The 20,123-nt window shown below is 37.5% G+C and overlaps 1 protein-coding gene across 1 annotated transcript in view; it reads left to right on the forward strand.

Moving 5' to 3' along the window:
* grin2da (glutamate receptor, ionotropic, N-methyl D-aspartate 2D, a) overlaps positions 1-20,123 on the forward strand; it is a 282,278-nt gene that overhangs the window by 231,791 nt on the left and 30,364 nt on the right. Inside the window, exons 11-13 of the mRNA XM_047383963.1 lie at positions 16,941-17,066; positions 18,329-18,441; positions 19,729-19,845. Coding sequence (XP_047239919.1) covers positions 16,941-17,066; positions 18,329-18,441; positions 19,729-19,845 — 356 coding nt within the window. The remainder of the gene's footprint in view (positions 1-16,940; positions 17,067-18,328; positions 18,442-19,728; positions 19,846-20,123) is intronic.

Raw genomic sequence — 20,123 nt, forward strand, 5'->3', positions numbered from 1 at the left:
TAATCTCAGGGTTCTGTTCAAAGCGCAGAGAGCATCATGAAGACTAAGGAACACACCAGGCAGGTCCGAGATACAGTTGTGGAGAAGTTTAAAACTGGATTTGGATACAAAAACATTTCCCAAGCTTTAAACATCCCAAGGAGCACTGTGCAAGCAGTCATATTGAAATGGAAGGAGTATCAGACCACTGGAAATCTGCCAAGACCCGGCCGTCACTCTAAACTTTCATCTCAAACAAGGAGAAGACTGACCAGATGCAGCCAAGAGGCCCATGATCACTCTGGATGAACTGCAGAGATCTACAGCTGAGGTGGGAGAGTCTGTCCATAGGACAACAATCAGTCGTACACTGCACAAATCTGGCCTTTATGGAAGAGTGGCAAGAAGAAAGCCATTTCTCAAAGACATCCATAAAAAGTCTCGTTTAAAGTTTGCCACAAGCCACCTGGGAGACACACCAAACATGTGGAAGAAGGTGCTCTGGTCAGATGAAAGCAAAATCGAACTGTTTGGTCACAATGCAAAACGATATGTTTGGCGTAAAGCAACACAGCTCATCACCCTGAACACACCATCCCCACTGTCAAATATGGTGGTGGCAGCATCATGGTTTGGGCCTGCTTTTTGTCAGCAGGGACAGGGAAGATGGTCAATATTGATGGGAAGATGGATGGGGCCAAATACAGAACCATTCTGGAAGAAAACCTGTTGGAGTCAGCAAGAGACCTGGGACTGGGACAGAGATTTATCTTCCAACAAGACAATGATCCAAAACATAAAGCCAAATCTACAATGGAATGGTTCACAAATAAACTTATCCAGGTGCTGGAATGGCCAAGTCAAAGTCCAGACCTGAATCCACTTGAGAATCTGTGGAAAGAGCTGAAGACTGCTGTTCACGAACGCTCTCCATCCAACCTCACTGAGCTCGAGCTGTTTTGCAAGGAAGAATGGGCAAGAATTTCAGTCTCTCGATGTGCAAAACTGATAGAGACGAAGTATTAACGCAAGGGGGCTGAATAATATTGCACGCTCCACTTTTCAGTTTTTTATTTGTTAAAAAGGTTTGACACATCCAATAAATTTAATTCCACTTCACGATTGTGTCCCACTTGTTGTTGATTCTTCACAAAAAATTAGAATTTTATATCTTTATATTTGAAGCCTGAAATGTGCCAAGAGGTTGAAAAGTTCAAGGGGGCCGAATACTTTCGCAAGGCACTGTACATCTAAAGGTCTCAACCTTTTTCAACTGGTGGTTTGGACCCACAGCAGTCATCCAACTCTCAACAGTCACTTCTGTTAATGGCTGCTCATTCCCTAATTTTACAACTTGCACTTGGTATATGGGTTAGGTTAATTTTAGTGACTCGTCATGAGCACCAAGGGCAAGTTTGGCTTAAGACAACCTATAAAAACCTCCTAAAATCATTTGGAACCAGGCAATAAGGGTTTTTTCCACCAATAAAAAAACAAAAATAAGGTGACTCAAATAAATGACTGTCCACAATTTATCTAGAACTATTTATGATTTCTTTAATTAGTAACACTTTTGCAGGGGTTAGTAACAGCATTAAATCCAGCAATACATAATCATTGAATAACAGAAACGAATAAATCATTTTAACCTATCTTTCCCTGATGCTTAAACTGGTGAGCTTGAAGAGGAGGCTTTGAAGATGGAGGGTCATCCATGCATCCGATGAAGATAAATTCTTTGGGAAGCACCGAGTGGATTTCTTAGGTGGAAGGCAACTTAAATCTTCAGTTTTCTTCCTCTGAGCAGACAGGCACTAATGCTCCAAGTTTTGATGGTCTGTCGCTGAAGTCTTAGGTCAGGTATAGACAGAAAGACTGATGACATGTTTCTTTGGCCAGGGACTTCCAGAGGCTGAAGAGTTGAAGAACCCTTAAGGCATAAAAGGGATTGGTTCAGGACTTCTTGAAGCCTAAAACTTGGAGCAGTCAATTGTCTACCGACCAGGTTCTCTCAGTTTTCTGGGTAAAATGCAACAGCTGGAGTCAGATACTCAAATTGGAGCCACAGTCCTTTCAGGGTACACAGGTTGATCCCCTTTTCAATACACATTATCTGGGCTGTGTCTCTGGTCCACCGATTCATCTGTAGTGTATTTATCCGTCCAATCTTGCTTGTTAGTCTTCTGTGAGGAAACAATGACAGTTGCTTTTTTGGCACCGCTTTTATAGTCCAGATAGCCTCGTTGGCCAACCCTTGTTGTGAAGCTCCTCCGTTATTACCCAATATGTTATTGCTTACTACTTAGTCTAGCGGTCACAGTGACTTTTTTGTTCTGTTTGTTGACCTTCAAAATACCTGCCATCAGCACGCAGCTGGCTCCCGTCACTCCTTGTCGGCATACAGCTCTCTCCCTTATCTGCTCAACCTTAAACTTTACACAGTATCACACTGTCCATTTTCAGCTTTTTGCTTTTAATTCAGTTACAGTTTAAAACCATCACTTCATTCTTTTTAGTCATACATCACAACTCATTAACATGATCTAGTAATATTTTCTAAACCTTAATTCCTTTTAATCACCAGTTCACAATAATTCAATCATATTACAATGTATATATGTTTTTACTCGATAGTCAAAGATCACTCATTACATTTAGTTCTATAGAAAATCATCATATATAATTTCATTAATTCCAATTATAGTTCTACTTCTGTAAACTATAAGGTGGTTTATGTATGACTCCATACGGGCCTGTTCCGTCTTTCAGTCCCAAAATGTTAAGATATACTCATTATACTTTTTTATTAATTTAACTGTGAGCATTTAAGATTTCACCTCATTTCGACAAAATATAACAATTATGTTTGTGCAAATATCGTATATATAAATTCTTAAAACACTGAGTGATGACAAAAGGAGTTAGATTTGAGTAAATTTCCCAAGAACAATAACTTATATACAACAAACCTACAGCTTATGTTACTCAGTTCCTTCTTGAAAAGTACAAATCCTGCAGTTAAACTCCATGATACCTCATGATACTTGTACAAAACTGACATTCACTTCACCTCTTTGCTTCCCGGTTCTCACCGCATAGTGTTCAAGTACTCTTACATCCTGGGAGCCCACATTACAATTTGTACTGCCCTCATCAATTCAAGAACGATGAATAGTCTGGCAATAACCAAATCCCAAAAAACAACTACTGATACAACCAACTCAGTTGTTAACCTTTAAAGGGCATATAATATTGATTTTAAAACATTTCTCTGTGGTTCACAATAGTCATACTTTACAAAGTTGAGAAAGGTTGAGAATGCCAAAAGTTAATAATGACTGATGATGTTACTACAGAACACTAACCTGTTCACGAGTCAAAGATTTATATGGGCATTTCTGAAGTGAGGAAGAAAAAGTAAGGAGAACTTTTGTTTGAGAGGCAGTGGCTTGAAGACCTACAAAGAAATGGAATGGAACCCTACCCAGGGATTTAAAATCATGCTTGGCTTGGGAAACAAAGTCCACCCATAATTTGACATAGTAGGGAAATACCACGTCTCACATATTTTAATTAAAATTAAGTTAGTAAAAATCAAAGATTTTGGTAAACTTAAGACTCCAGTGACCACGTCTATTTAAAGTCACATACAGACAAACATATTTTGGCTTGTGGTCTTCATCAGTCAAAGCTAAAAGTCTCACTTTATTTCACATAAACGTTCTTTTGCTTGAGAGGGTTAAACTGCGCTATAATGATGTAGCTATCCAATCTTACTCTTAGGATGCTATCTGTTATGCTACTCAAACTGTGCATCTCCATTTACAGTTAGTTTTTGCACAATATCAAGTTTATTTCTCCAAAAAGCCACTTGCAGCTAATGCCACATATGTGGTTGGAAGGGAAGTCAAAATAATGATATGCAATCTGTTATTTATTTAGCTTAGACCCAAAATAACGTGTTGAAGCTGCATCTAATTATCATTTCTAAAACAAACCTGTTATTTAATAGAAGCCTGTTTTGTCATGACTTGTGAGGTTGAAGCTGAACCAAAACACAAACAAGACCAGGGAAGCAGCATGGTTTGTGAAAATTTAATAACAAAAACATATATAATAATAAATAAATAAAAACTTACTGGCAAGATTGAGCTGAACAGCAAGGAATAAGGGCACTTAATAGAAGATCCAGTGGAGAACAATGTGAACCAGAAAGCTCAGAGAGCTTAAATACGAGGTAGGGGTGGAGAAATGACTAGTAAACCAGAAGGGTAATCAGAGAAGATTTGGAGTAGCTGTGACAGAAGGAATGCAGAAGAGCTGAAGAAAGGAGAGTAATTAGCCAGAGCAGATCAGAAACACAAAGAAATCTAAGAGAAAATACATGTATAAACATGTAACTGTATATATTTGTATATATACATGTATATCTACATGTATAAAAAAATCCTAAAACACACAAAAAGAGAAGAAAATCATAAGGAAAACACCTAACAAAAAAGAAAACAGAGAAAGAAGACCGTTAGAACAAAATATATTAAAGTAATTGTCGAAATACATACACAAAAGAAATCCCAAACACCTCAGGATTGTGACATACAGTACAGACCAAAGGTTTGACACACCTTCTCATTCAAAGACTTGTCTTTATTTTCATGATTATGGATATTGTAGCTTCACACTGAAGGCATCAAAACTATGAATTAACACATGTGGAATTATATACTGAACAAAAAAGTGTGAAACAATTGAAAATATGTCTTATATTCTAGGTTCTTCAAAGTAGCCACATTTTGCCTTGATTACTACTACATGCACTCTTGGCATTCTGTTGATGAGCTTCAAGAGGTAGTCACCTGAAATGATTGTCACTTCACAGGTGTGCCCTGTCAAGTTTAATAAGTGGGATTTCAAGCCTTATTTATGGGGTTGGGACCATCAGTTGTGTTGTGCAGGAGGTGGATACAGTACACAGCTGATAGTCCTACTGAATAGACTGTTAGAATTTGTATTATGGCAAGAAAAAAGCAGCTAAGTAAAGAAAAACGAGTGGCCATCATTACTTTAAGAAATGAAGCTCAGTCAGTCCAAACAATTGGGAAAACTTTGAAAGTGTCCACAAGTGCAGTCGCAAAAACCATCAAGCGCTACAAAGAAACTGGCTCACATGAGGACCGCCCCAGGAAAGGAAGACCAAAAGTCACCTCTGCTGCGGACGATAAGTTCATCCGAGTCATCAGCCTCAGAAATCGCAGGTTAACAGCAGCTCAGATTAGAGAACAGGTCAATGCCACACAGAGTTCTAGCAGCAGACACATCTCTAGAGCAACTGTTAAGAGGAGACTGTGTGAATCAGGCCTTCATGGTAAAATAGCTGCTAGGAAACCACTGCTGAGGACAGGCAACAATCAGAAGAGACTTGTTTGGGCTAAAGAACACAAGGAATGGACATTAGACCAGTGGAAATCTGTGCTCTGGTCTGATGAGTCGAAGTTTGAGATCCTTGGTTCCAACCACCGTGTCTTTGTGCGGCGCAGAAGAGGTGAACGGATGGACTCTACATGCCTGGTTCACAGTGTGAAGCATGGAAGAGGAGGTGTGATGGTGTGGGGGTACTTTGCTAGTGACAATGTTGGGGATTTAATCAAAATTGAAGGCATACTGAACCAGCATGGCTACCACAGAATCTTGCAGCGGCATGCTATTCCATCCGGTTTGCGTTTAGTTCGACTATCATTTACTTTTCAACAGGACAATGACCCCAAACACACCTCCAGGCTGTGTAAGGGCTTTTTGACCAAGAAGGAGACTGATGGGGTGCTGCGACAGATGACCTGGCCTCCACAGTCACCTGAACCCAATCGAGATGGTTTGGGGTAAGCTGGACCGCAGAGTGAAGGCAAAAGGGCCAACAAGTGCTAAGCATCTCTGGGAACTCCTTCAAGACTGTTGGAAACCATTTTAGGTGACTACCTCTTGAAGCTCATCAACAGAATGCCAAGAGTGTGTGTAGCAGTAATCAAAGCAAAAGGTGGCTACTTTGAAGAACCTAGAATATAAGACATATTTTCAGTTGTTTTACACTTTTTTGTTCAGTATATAATTCCACATGTGTTAATTCATAGTTTTGATGCCTTCAGTGTGAAGCTACAATATTCATAGTCATGAAAATAAAGAAAACTCTTTGAATGAGAAGGTGTGTCCAAACCTTTGGTCTGTACTATATATCTGGTAAAGCAGTTCTATTTTAGAGAGGTATTGATCAAAAGGCTCTTTTTTTTGTCAGGAATTGTTTTCTAAAATAACTTATTTGCTTTAAAAAGCAAAATTAAGGCCAATAAAAATGTGATTTGTACTTTCAGAATTTCTCTAGCTGTAAAATATACTTGTCCATTAAATACATTGAAAATAATAAATTTTCTTCAGGTGCTATTGCAATAGAAAAAATTGCAAGAACTCAAGGTCTAATGCCTAATTGTACATTCTATTTGGATTGTCCTTTATCATAAAAATTGTTCAGTTATGCATCAATGGACCTACATCCTGCTTAATCAGAATCAGAATCAGAAAAGCTTTATTGCCAAGTACGTGTTTGGACATACAAGGAATTTGTTTTGGCGTAGTCGGTGCAATACAGTACAAATTAAACAGTATAAACATATCTACAATATAATATAAATATATGTGCACAGTTTTAAGTGAGTGAGAGTAAATATAGAGCAGTATTGGGTGCGAGAGCAGTACAACAGTGCAGGTGATCATTGTGCAATTATGGCAGTGCAAGTAAAGCAGGAGTCCAAGCTGAGCGTTAATGTAACGCATAGAGTTACAAGTTACAAGTGTCCTGTCAGCAAAAAAAAAGGGGGGGGGGGGATGTCAAGGTGGTTTCCGGGCTTTGTTAACCAGGCTGGTGGCAGATGGGAAAAAACTGTTCTTGTGGCGTGAGGTTTTGGTCCGGATGGACCGCATCCTCCTGCCAGAGGGGAGAGTCTCAAAGAGTCTGTGACCGGGGTGGGAGGGATCAGCCAGAATCTTCCCTGCCCGCTTCAGGGTCCCGGAGGTGTACATTTCCTGGAGCGACAGTAGACTGCAGCCAATCACCTTCTCAGCATACCGAATGACACGCTGCAGCCTGCCCTTATCCTCGGCTGTAGCAGCGGCGTACCAGATGGTGATGGAAGAGGTGAGGATGGACTCAATGATGGCTATGTAGAAGTGCACCATCATAGTCTTTGGCAGGTTGAATTTCTACAGCTGCCGCAGGAAGAACATCCTCTGCTGGGCTTTCTTGATGAGGGAGCTGATGTTTGGCTCCCACTTGAGATCCTGGGAGATGCTGGTTCCCAGGAAGCGGAAAGATTCCACAGTGTCAATTGTGGAGTCACAGAGGGTGATGGGGGCAGGTTCTGCTGGGTTCTGCCTGAAGTCCACAACCATCTCCACTATCTTTAGAGCGTTGAGCTCAAGGTTGTTCTGGCTGCACCAGTCCAACAGATGGTCCACCTCCCATCTGTACGCAGACTCGTCACCATCAGAGATGACACTGGCCGTTAATTACATTTCCATTTAACCATGTAATTTATGTCCAGTGACCGTTCCTTTTATCGAGACTGAGACAGTTACCAGCACTTCTGTATTCTCAGTCAGGGTTTGGATTTCTGTCAACAAAAAAAAACAACTTATTTTAAGCCTGCATAAAATCAGATTTGCAGAAAAGAAAATGCATAAACAAGGCAGTTTGTAATCTCATGTTATGCTGCAGTTGAAACTGTTGGAAAGGGCTTATTTAGATAATCTTTTAGGGTACTGACCTGCCATAATTACTGCCACCTGGAAAAATCTTTCTTAATCCACTTTAAAGCCCAACTGCACAAGAAGGACTCTTATGTACTTAAAAAAAAAAACAACTAAAAGATATTAAAATACTGCTCATCAGTGCCGCAAAAGAGGAGTTGGTTGTGGCCAACCCAAATGCAGGCAAAAGGGAGGCAGAGGTGGAGTCAAAATCAGATGTTTAATGATACAAAAATAAACTTTCAAAAACAATGTCCAAAGTCCAACAATTCAAAAACTTCACCTGAAGATCCTTAATTAATTTTCATTATCTAGATTATTAAGTTATTTTGTACCTGTGAAAATAATCTTCTGATTCTGCATTTATTTGGACCAAGGAGTGGGGCTTCATAGCAGCATCCATTCTTCTGAAGCAATTTAGGCTTGGGATCTTCCAAATATTTTAAGAGAGAATATGTTATGGTGTGATGAAACCAAATTTTAACTTATGGGCCTTAATTCCAGATGGTGTGTTTGACACCAAAACAATACAGCACATCACTAGAAGACCATTGTGTACACAGTAAAAGGTGGTTGTGGTACATCCTGCTCTTGGGTTTCTTTTCTCTAGATGGAAATTCATTTTTTTTTTTTTTTTGTTTGTAAGGTAGATGATGTTATACATAGTTCCAAATACCAGTCAGTTTTAATCCAAACCCTTAATTGTCTGCTAGGACATGTGATTTCCTCACAGTCTGAAAGATTTGGAGAACATATGTAAGGTGGAGTGGGCAAATATTGTCACGTCAACACGTGGCATACAGATAAACCTCTACCAAAGCTGACTGCTGAAATTAAATCAAACCATTTTAATGTGATTTATCATTTTGTCATCTTTATTTATTTCTCATCTCACCACAAAACTCCAACCTTTAAACTTAGACTTTCGAGAGTAAAGTCTCCATACAATTTTGAAATGCAAGGAAGGTTAGTAATAGTATGATAGGCGTATTAGAAGGGACTGGCCAAGAAGGCACCCTTTATAATTTAGCGATTTTTGTTTAACACCACAAGATAATAAAGATTCATTAATAACATAATACAAGTACAAGGTCCATGTAAAAATAATAATTGCACTCTGCAGTGAGAGAAGCCTTTATATGAGTTCTCAGAGTGACAAAACCCTTATGATTTAATGTAGAAGTTTATTTTAAGACCAAAGTTTAAATTAAAACAACAATGTTCCAATAAATCCAGAAGAAATCCCAGAATACTCTAAACATGAACCAACTCAAGGACCACAAATCATTAGAGGTGTTTGAAGGTAGGAACAATTTGTTAAAAAAAATCACAGAGCCTTTTTGTATTACTTATTGCATCCAATCATGAAAGATACTTCACATGGCCACAGCCAGAAAAAACTTTTGCAGTGCACTATAATAATGCTTTTTTATTTAAATTTTCTATAAGCCTATGAAAGGAGAAGACCAGTGCTGACATTTTGCATAATTCTGCACAGTGCTCTCTGTAATTCCTCATACATCTAATATGCCTTCACTTTTGACAAGCTTGTGTCTCCCACTTGCAGAGTTTAATTTGTGGTTTTGTTTCTCACACCAAAGTGGCTAGATGCTGACTTAAGATTAATTTTTTGTTGTACTCAAAAGAGCTGACCACTTCTGAGATAACACCTGCTGAGTAACAAATCTTATTAGACTAATTCCATACATATCCAAGCATAAAGAGACGTTAAGATGAGGGAGGCAGAGAGTTGTGGGCAGAGAGATAAAGAAAGAAAGTGTTAAATGGAAAGAAATGAGGTTTCACACACAGAAAGAGGTACAATATAGATGTAGCACAAAAGAGTAAGCGAGCATGGTTTAATGCCTTTGTTAGAGCGCTTGAGCTGTTTTAAATGCTCTCAGATGTTTTAATGTACACAGTGACTTGTGTCTGTTCATATGTGTCTGTGTGAGCACCAGATAGGCCAGATGAGACTGTGCCCTGTAGCAAAAATGACTTGTTAACACAGCTCCATGTCTCAGGCGATTACTTTGTAAACCTTCCATCTGTGCTTGTGTGAATTCTGCGACAATTTTGCTGCACTGAACAGTGTGCATGCCTTTGAATTGCAAAACAAAGATCTACACAGATCTGTACTTTGTTGAGTACTTTATATAATTAGAGTAAAACTGCATATCCTATTCTCATTACATTACACTGTATCTTACAGCATGATAATATGATGATGTGCATTTTTCTGCAAGTAAGCAGAGAAGGATGCTGCAGTGATTCACTTTAAGTTTAGCCTCAGAAGCCACTTATTGCAAAAAAAAAAAACAAAACAAAAAAAACATTCAAACTGAAAAAAATAATCCTGCAGCGAAAAATAATTAAATGTTCTGCTTTTTTGTCTTCTTAACATTATTTCCATTTCAAAGGTCATGGATCTGACCCAGAGTCAAGTTCTGTCCTCATAGACCTGATCTCTTTCCTTTACGCCTTAAGGGCACCTTCATTCATATGTTCACAGCTGCAATAGTACATCAATCCACCTGTCAGTAGAGATTTAGAAGACAATCTGAAACATGTCACAGTTGGACAGAGGTGCAGCGTTCCAAGGCTTTTTTTATCTCATTTTCTCTGGGCAACAGCACATACAGTGGTGCCACACCAGAGCTCTGCTCTCATTGGTGGTAGGTGGTGCTTTAAATCCAATTTATGATTGCATGAGGCGATGACAGAAAATAACAGAGGTATGCAAGGCCAGAGAGAATCAAGAGCAACAAAAAAAAAATCAGAAGTCAACAGCGAAAGAATCAATCAAGGAAGAAAAAAGCAATGACTCACATAACACACGGAAGACATTTAGAAGTTTTGTGAGGAAAAGCAATTTGTGTTAAATACAACTTAATTATTTCCCAATAGTAATTAAACATGACAGAAATATGTAAGCTAAAAAAAGAAAGAAATATGTAAGCAAGAAACTTCTTCAGGCACGTTTCTGTAAACAGAAAGGCTACTCAGTTTATCTTTTTTTTATCCGACTTATGTTTACTAACTGTATATTAGTTTTGAGAAGCTAGATGTTTGCTCATTCTGACATAATCTAATATTATGTCCCTGCTGAACAGCTATTTGAAACTGTTAAGGATTCACACCAATTTTTCATCTATCTTATGAAAAATTGGTTTCATTGCTGCATGGATCTACCCAGCGTTGGGCCAGTTCATCCTTAAAAATTTCTAAATTTAGTTCAACAAGTTTAAAAACTGCCAAACTGTCTCTGTCTCTGTGTCATGGTATCACATCCTTGGACTTGGTTTGTGTTTTTGTGTTAACTGTGCTTAGGTCTATGTTTTCCTTTATTGTTAATTAGTTCCACCTGTCCCTTATGCCTCCATGTCTCCTTGCCACACCTGTTCTTAGTTCCTGTGATTACCTGCCTTTGTTTATTCCCTGTATATTAGTTGGTCTGTGTTCTTTGTTCCCCGCTGGTTCCTCTGTCACTATTCCTCGTCACACCCTGGTTTAGTCTTGTGTCTTTTCTACGTGCCTGCAGCAGTGAACTCTCATGTGAGTTTTTGCCTGGACTCTTGTGATACCTGAAGTGACTTTCTGCTTCACCTGGAAATCACTTAATAAATCTCTTAACTCATTTAATCATGCGACTCCTCAGCTCTTGTATGCGTATTGGTCCGATCCAAACTCAGAACGTGACACTGTGCACAAGTCTGACTTTTGTTTCTGCTGCTCGTTCACATGCAGACAAACAGACAGCGCAGCCACTAAGATCATCAGAAGGAAAATATTATTGTTCTGCAAATAATACCCAAGGTTTTCCCCTGAAAATCACAGTGTACAGTAAAACCTGACATCAGGGTGAGCAGAGCTCCTTTCAGGCTCGTCATGTGAAAATAACATAACTCAGCTCCAAGTTCTACACTAAATCAGCTCCATTGAAAAACACCTTTATATCAACACTTTGATGCCCGACATCAATGCATTAGGTGCCAAGGCACCTAATGCCTTGGATCTCACAGAATTATTTTCCCCAGAAGGGTTGTCTCTGCTTACAATCACTTTCTCTTAAAAGGAATGACTCTCAAACTGTTCTATATTCTTAACACTTTAATTCTAAATAAGACAGAGGAATGATTACAGAGATCAGCGTTGATGGCTCCCATCCTTAACCCGCTCAGTGATTTAAGTGACGAAACAGCCCCGAAAGAAGGTCACACATGGGTTTTATGTCTGGTACTCCCAGCAAGGGATGTACACTCCCTCAGTGTTTATCAGTAGACTATGTGTCACCATTCTGGTGTCTATCTGATAGAGTGTGTAATAGCAGGTGTTGAACCCTGAATCTAAGTTTGGCTGCTGCTATCTAATCGCTCCTTTTACAGTATGTACCACAATCAACCTAATGCACTAAACGTCATGCCAAACTGTTTGTCACTGAGGATTATTATCCTACTCTAAGAAAAATGAAAACATTGGCATACTTTATCATTCTGGTCTGTGTGTGAAAGCCCACTATAAGTAATAGTAAGCAAGGTTATTCCTTATAAATATACATTTTGAAATGTGTATGGTTTGTACAGAGTTGACAAAAATGACATTCCCCAAATCTTACCTGATTTGTCCTTTCTATTAAAAAGAACAACATTCTTCACTTTTACAGTGTTCCTCTTTTAGTCAAATATTTCTTGTCCTACAATATCCAACTCAGACTTTGATTTACATTCAACAAGTAAACCACATTTTATTGGGAATTTATAGTAATGCAGCAATAAAATAGCATTTAATTTTTCTCATGGCTTAGCAAGGTTTTCGCTAATTTTTATGCTCTCATTGTTATACCAAATGGACTATATCAACCAAACAATTGTGTTGAATTTACAAGCCCTCTACATGTGAAATGACATAAGTCCTTCCAAGTGTTACTTGCCTGCTACAACCTATTGTTTTCTGACTGAGTCAGAGAGTAGGACAGTAACAACAAGTGTGTGTGCTTGTGCGGTCACTCTGCGTGTGAAAGAGGTGGGGGCCTACCTTAAGAGTCAGTAAAATATTTTTTATATATTTTTTTATATATTTTTTTATTTTTTTATCTGTCTTGGGATTGGAAAGGAGTCGGATCTAGTTAAAATTCAGATGCACTGATTGTGCATCTGAATATTCTTCAGGGGAAACATTAGCCACTAAAACTTCAATCAAGTCTACTTTTTTAATACCTACAAGGTGTACACTGAACCTGCAAATGTTCTGCTACTTGTAATACTCCTTAGTATCAAACTCTTAGATAACCCGCTAGCCAATTTACAACCCACTAAGCAAGTGATTAGATGATGCGTCATGCAACAGGTTCCCAGTAAAAGAAAGTTCAATAATCCCAGAGGAGTCTCCCCTTGTTACGTGCCTGCTAGTACCTTGGCTCAGTTTTTTTTTTTTTTTTGTCTGAATGGGCCAAAGTGTAGGGTACTAACAAAGAATATTTGTTTATCTGCAATGTGCATGTGAAAGAAAATAGGAAACAAAACCAGGGAACCTGACGGAACACATAGTTAGGTAGGGGCCTACCTTCAGCGTTAGTTTGGCATTCCTGGAGATACTGATAACCCAGTCAGTGTCAGTGTAACCATCCAAATTGCATCCAGTCAGCTTTGCCGCCAGGGCAAATCAACACCCACACCCCAACCCTTGTTGGTGAAAACACCTTTCCTAAAGCCTTCCAACAGTGTACTTGTTTTTCTTTTTCTTTTTACCCCATCTAGGCCACACCTAAACCTTCATTTTGTTATTTCAGCCACTTACAGCTATAGACTTCCTGCAATGCGTAATTTTGATTGTTGTCTTGCTGCATATATCTAGTGTTCTTCTCATTAAGGTCACATTAAGGTTTTTTTTTCTAATTGGGGCATAACGTGCTTTTTGAGGTCTATCAGCCATCTCTGTTATATGTTGCCAGAGAAGCGACTTCCTGATTCTACATGCTGGGCCGTTATCAGGCCTGGGTGCTGCTAGTGAACTTGGACATGACTATTTAAATTGAAATATGGTAAATGAAAGGAAATTCATGATTAAACAAGTGGGCAGTTCCTTTATACATAAGACAAGCCTTCTTCCAATAATAAATTAAATAATAATTTATAAACTGCGATTTGTATTATTAACCTTTTTTACCTGTCTATGAAATGACAAAAACAGAAAAAATATGTCATTGGGGTGTACTTTTTCTCCACACTCTTGTTGTTTATTGTTTTTTAAATCATATTTGCTCATGAGCTTTAAATATTGTCATCTTTTAAAACAAAAAAGCCATATCTAGTTGGTATTGCTGCTCTTAGGGCTCAGAGAATGACAATAATCTGTCTAAATCTCCCAGTACCTGCTGTGAACATGCTGCCATGCAAAACAAATACATACTGCGGTTGCTTTATTAAGCACCTGCTGCCAAACTGTGCCCTTGAGGTAGGACATATAAACCTCATTAGCCCCAGTCTTACCCACATGTGCTTCAGTGGCACTGAAACCAGGCTGGGATAAACGTGGCCTTAGTCAGGTGGGAATATTACAAAGAGCAGCTTTGAAACAGATAATTTTGCTTGCATCAAATAAAATTTGATCACTTTTATCCCAAAAGCACATGATACCAAACTGTGGGGTTTGCTGAGAGACATCCGGCCTTGAACGGGAGCAGAAAAAATAAAGCCACTTGCATATTAACTCAAGGCTGACATCACTTTAAAAACAATGCTGCATCTTTTTACTCTCCTCACCCTTCAGAGTGTAAGAAAATTAATAGCATGCAACCTTCAGGATTTGGAGAACACAACTGTGCCCTCTAAATCCTGAAGGTTGCTATGTAATTATTTACACACTTCCTCTGTCGAAGCTAGGACTCTTCTTTAAAGCAAATTTATAAACAGATTCCTCTTGAAGGGGAACTATTCAAACTGAACTGATAAGTGTACACCAACAAGTCCTTACATTTTTGTTCCTAAGTACTTAAGATGTTACTTTACAGGCACCATCTCTAGAAACACTCAGTTCGTGTTAAAAACATAATAAAAAGACTTTCTTCTAATCTTTGAAACCCTTCAGTAATACAGATGGATACACCAATTTTAAAGCAAATAGACTTTTTAGTAGTATGAGAATTTTTTTATGCCAACTCATCTCCTTACACTTCAATAAAAATGATTTCCTACTTACTATATAGTTAAATTATATACAGAAAAATGATAAAGGTTTTCCACTCCTGTGATATAAATAAATCTTGCTAGAATTATACGACTGTGCCTTAGTCCTCATGGCATGCATTTTGGCATCTCATGCAGCCTTAAAAGCATATTAGTACTGCCAGGCAGTGGGTTTAATGGCTGAACCCTGAGAGTCTCCACCTGCTCCCTCATTGTACATCTCTGCAGGGAAGCCTAGGCTAAAAGCCTAGTATGTAAACAGAGCTTGCAGCTCTTTGGTATGCCTGCACAAAGTCGACTTTGATTTAGCACCTTCTCCTGGAAGGTAGTGATGAGTCAACCCAGCGATTCTGCATTTTTCTCCAGTGTAGTTTGATTAGCAGTATACCTGTAAGTACTGCCTATCTCAGTCTTCGTTGCAAAGTGGAAAATCTCAAGTGGATCTTTTTGTTTTCTCTGCCAGCAGTTTTACTCATCCCTGTTTTGTTATACAAAAAAGATGTCAAAGGAAACATATTTTTTTGTGCTTGAATTTTCAGGGTTTCATTTGTTTCAGTCGATGTAATTATAACATTCAAAATGTGCTTGACATTAACACAACCTTTTGTATTTAATATTTCTTAATTCATTTTGTATTGCTATATATGTTATTTGGAAAAAATTGCTCTAATCTATTGTAACAGAGAAACCATTTATTGAATATTTACAAACAAATGCTTTGCTTATTTTGATGATCTATTTCTTTATTTTTGATTTGAGCTGAAACTTGATGTTCAGGCTCAAAATCTAAGCTGTATTGCCCATTCGCTGTGTGCTGGTCTTTCTAACCTTATAAATGCCTACAACAATGCATAGGATAAACAATTAAGTACAGGTTTCTCCAAAATGAAGGGCCTCCCAAGTCCAAGTCCATATTTTAGACTATTAAATACAGAATGGTTGGTGTGGAAAGCTGGATTCTTCTTGATTGATGGTTTAAAAATTGACAATAATAAAGAACCAAATAGAAATAAACAACACATACAATTCATTAAACTGTTACAATGGGAATTACTGCTGATTCAAAACTTAAAGACCAAATTTAATAAGTAATTCCTTAATTTGAGTTTAAAAATATCAGCTAAACATGACTGCCTGATATTTGCAGATAGGCAGTTTCATAATGTTGGTGCAGGCCATGACAAAACCTATTCACTAAATTTACTTTTGCAAACCTAAATAGATGTGTACTATGGGAAAACAAAGCATATGCAAGTGTTCAGAGTATCATCAGCTCAGACAAAAACAGTAGTGCATGGCATTTACTGTTTAACCTTTTAAAAGCAACATATATAAATATGTTCTTGCATCTATTGGAAACCAATGCACTATGATAGTTGACTTGGAAATTTCCATTTTTTGACCTAAAACCCTTACCCTTACAAATAACATTATGTTGTATAATCTATCAAAATCAGTCAAATATAATATAAGTCAAAACAACTTTTAAAATCAAGACTAGTAGAAAACATATGAGACAAAGTTGAGTCTCTTAGTAAGAAATTAATTTACTTCAGAGTTCATGTACACCAACAGGGTAATATTGTGTGCCAGAACACAAAACTGGATAGAATGTTTCATGAAAATCTATGTTGGATATGTTTGAAAAAGTGGGTAATTGCTATTTTTACATTAGTTTGAACAACTATTGTCCAATTTTAATGATATTATTTTCTATTCTGCTCCTCAGATATATCTTGCTTTCTGTTCACCTCAACCTAAACATTAAAGATTTTTCCTCCTGCATAAATACTGTAGGCATAAGCAATGTGAGTACATTTAAAGTCAATAGATGGCCAGAAACCCAAGTTTTGTTTCCTTATCTTGTCTACAGTCCATTCAAGTTCCCATTTGATGTAAAAGCACCTTGTGGATGATGGACGCATTTCTGAAACTTTATTTGATGTTTGCATGGGTGTCTGTGTGTTTTTCTGTGCGTTGCAGAGCCCTACAGCCCAGCGGTGTGGGTGATGATGTTTGTGATGTGCCTGTCAGTGGTGGCTGTCACCGTCTTCATCTTTGAGTTCTTCAGCCCCGTGGGATACAACCGCAGCCTGCAGAGCGCCAAGAGTAAGAGATGGAGTCCCTTCAGCATTGGCATGCCAATCAACCCACCGCCACTGCTCATTTCACAACATTATTACTAACTTGTCAATTTGTCAGTTAAGTCAGCGAGGGGAGGCTGATTTGAGAAGAACTTTAACACAAATTATGCAAAGTGTCTTATTTTTCATAATTTTAATTATTTATTTATTTGACTGCACAAGTCAAAGCAATCACTCCACAGTATGCCTTATTTATAAATTATGAAGCACACACTGACAGTACATTGGTGGATGATTTTGGCATTTTATACCGCTTATCAGTTTAACATTTATTGCTATTTGCTGACTGCCCTTCTCTCCAGCTGCAATCATTTTACATAATTAATCAGAGATGTTACTTATTATTTTTTATCTCATTGACACAAAAATTCATAAAATATTTCAAAGAGACAAGAGACAGTGTTAGTTTAGTTTCTTCTTCTGTATTAAACATTCTTGAGTTTTGCCTCCACTTATATTTTATTTTCAATCAAGTCTTAATTCTTGACAACAATTAGACTTTTCCAAACAATAATACTGTAGATTATTGAATAGTCAAGGCCAAAAATCAATTTATGAAAGACCTCCAAATGACACTGCAGTGATGTTGAATAAGCTAGCTACTTCCTGTTCAGATTTTTACCTTTACTTTGATTCAGATTACATGCTGGCCAGAACCAATATGGAAAAAAACACATATTTAGGTTTTCAAACCTCCCAGCTTATCTACAAATGTCTTTCTCCTGTTGCCTTTGGTGCATGTGTGTTTGGAAATGGGCTTTTTTGGCCAAAATGTAACTGTATCAATTCAGCACCAATTTGAACTGCAATGGGTATTATTCTATAGCATGTGTTATTTATTTGTTATTGTTTTCTTTATTAACAAAAAACTTGATAATGATAGAAAAAAAATGTATCTAAATATTTTCATGTGGTACATTGACACAAAATCAAGCTCCATTAAATACTAAAGGATTCAATGCAGTGTGCAAAAGTATGTGATTTGACTTCTGTTATCTATTTCTTCTGTCCTTGGTTTCTTCCCCAGGAGATAATTTATATTGTATATGTTAATATATAGGCTTTTTTAACCAGGTAAAAAGGGAGATCTAGCTAGGAGAGCAGGAATACTCAAATCAGTTTTAATATGCAACTATAACTAGTAAAACAAAATCAAAAATCACTAGAATTGTATTTCCCAAAAACTGCATTAACTTAACTTCCTTCATCTTCTCTACTTATTTCCAGAATCAGGTGGATCAAAGTTCACCATTGGGAAGTCCGTTTGGCTGCTCTGGGCACTTGTTTTTAACAACTCTGTTCCTGTAGAGAATCCCAGAGGAACCACAAGCAAGATCATGGTGAATACTCGACACACTGAAATCACTTTTAATTTCACTGACTTGCTCTTTGCCAATTTCATTTTTTTTCTACTTTATTTTTTATTGGGCTACTGACTGTTTCCTTTCATTTCATTGTTAAAACTTTCAGTTAATTTGTGTCCTAATAACACGATAAATCAACCAAAGGCTTGTGACGTCAGGCTACAGCAACAGACTCAAAATGTCTTTTTCTTCAAATTGCAATGTCAGCTCAAGCGTTTTGACAACAAACCTGATCATCTTAAGAGCTCATTAGCTGCTCAATTAGGTTTATCAAGGCGGTCAGTGAGGTAAAGAGGAGATGGTTATCTTAGTTCTGTCTTTGCAAATGTTTTTGTTTTTGCATTCAAACTTAATATGTCCTTACTGTAATATGACAAAATATGACAACTTTTGGAAATAAATCTAAAAGTATTTATTGAAAAAAAGTATGTGACAAATATCCAAACAAATAGCACTGTGTCATCAACTCAATCAATGCCTTTTGCTTTCATTGCCAAGTGCTTTGGCTGTTTTTATTTTGCTAATGCTTCTAAAATAAATATTTCGCCTTCTGCTTTCTTAGCATTTTTGTTTTCTATGTACGATTTGAAAGTGGTGGAGGTTTTGACCACAGTTCAAGAACTACTTTCTTTCTTACTTTAAAATAAGATTATCAAATGTGTATACAGGGTGTCATGGCTAAAGCATTCATCTTCCTAGTGGGATTATATTAATAGCTTAGGCTGATTCTGAAACTAGACAGCATTTTGTGAGATGGACTTCACCAGAAATATTGTGGAGTTTGAATTAAAGTTTTCACATGTATAAATATTAATTCTATAAATATGAATTATTTCAAGTGTGTACTTTTGGATACAGTCACATATCTTTCCGAAGGGTTATATAAAGGATCATATAATTTAATGTTGCAACTGTCTAAAGGTTAAAGGGCCTTTATTCATTTATAGAATAAATGTATGTTTATATGGTGATAAGTAAGTTACAAGGTTTGCTTCACGGTATCAGAGCTGTGAAAAAAGAAAGTGACAATGCCATTTGAGAAATCTTTTTAGTATATCATTTTTATGCCTTAAGTTAGAAGGACACATGCCAAGGTTTTGGTGATATATTTAAAGGCTAAAAGTGACTCACTGACAAATGATACTCAGTTCAACAGAGACCTTCAGCTGCAGCTTTAGAAATTGAAACTGTCCTCAGAATATTGAAGTACTTTTTTGCTCCTGTCACACTTATGGCTCATTCGTTGATCTTCTCCATGTCCAGGTCCTGGTTTGGGCCTTCTTTGCTGTCATCTTCTTGGCCTCCTACACTGCCAACCTGGCTGCCTTCATGATCCAGGAGGAGTACATTGACACAGTGTCAGGGCTGTCTGATAAAAAGGTAAGATTTTGGATAGATGATGTAAATAAAAAGATAAGGCAATAACAAACTTAAGGTTTTATTTGAATTTACAGAAATCAAAACGTGAATTATCTTTACAGTTAAACCGATACATGGTAAATACAAAAGGTTAAAACCTGTCATTACCAAATTGGTTGCTATTTTCTTGTCTTCAGGAGAACGAAGCAAAAACATTTCTCCGTCTGCTGCCTCCTCTTAGTAGCATACTGTCATTGGAATCCACAAGCTGTATCCTGCTCCAATAACACTTTAAAACC

This window comes from Girardinichthys multiradiatus, chromosome 13 (genome assembly GCF_021462225.1).
Source record: "Girardinichthys multiradiatus isolate DD_20200921_A chromosome 13, DD_fGirMul_XY1, whole genome shotgun sequence".
NCBI lineage: Eukaryota > Metazoa > Chordata > Actinopteri > Cyprinodontiformes > Goodeidae > Girardinichthys > Girardinichthys multiradiatus.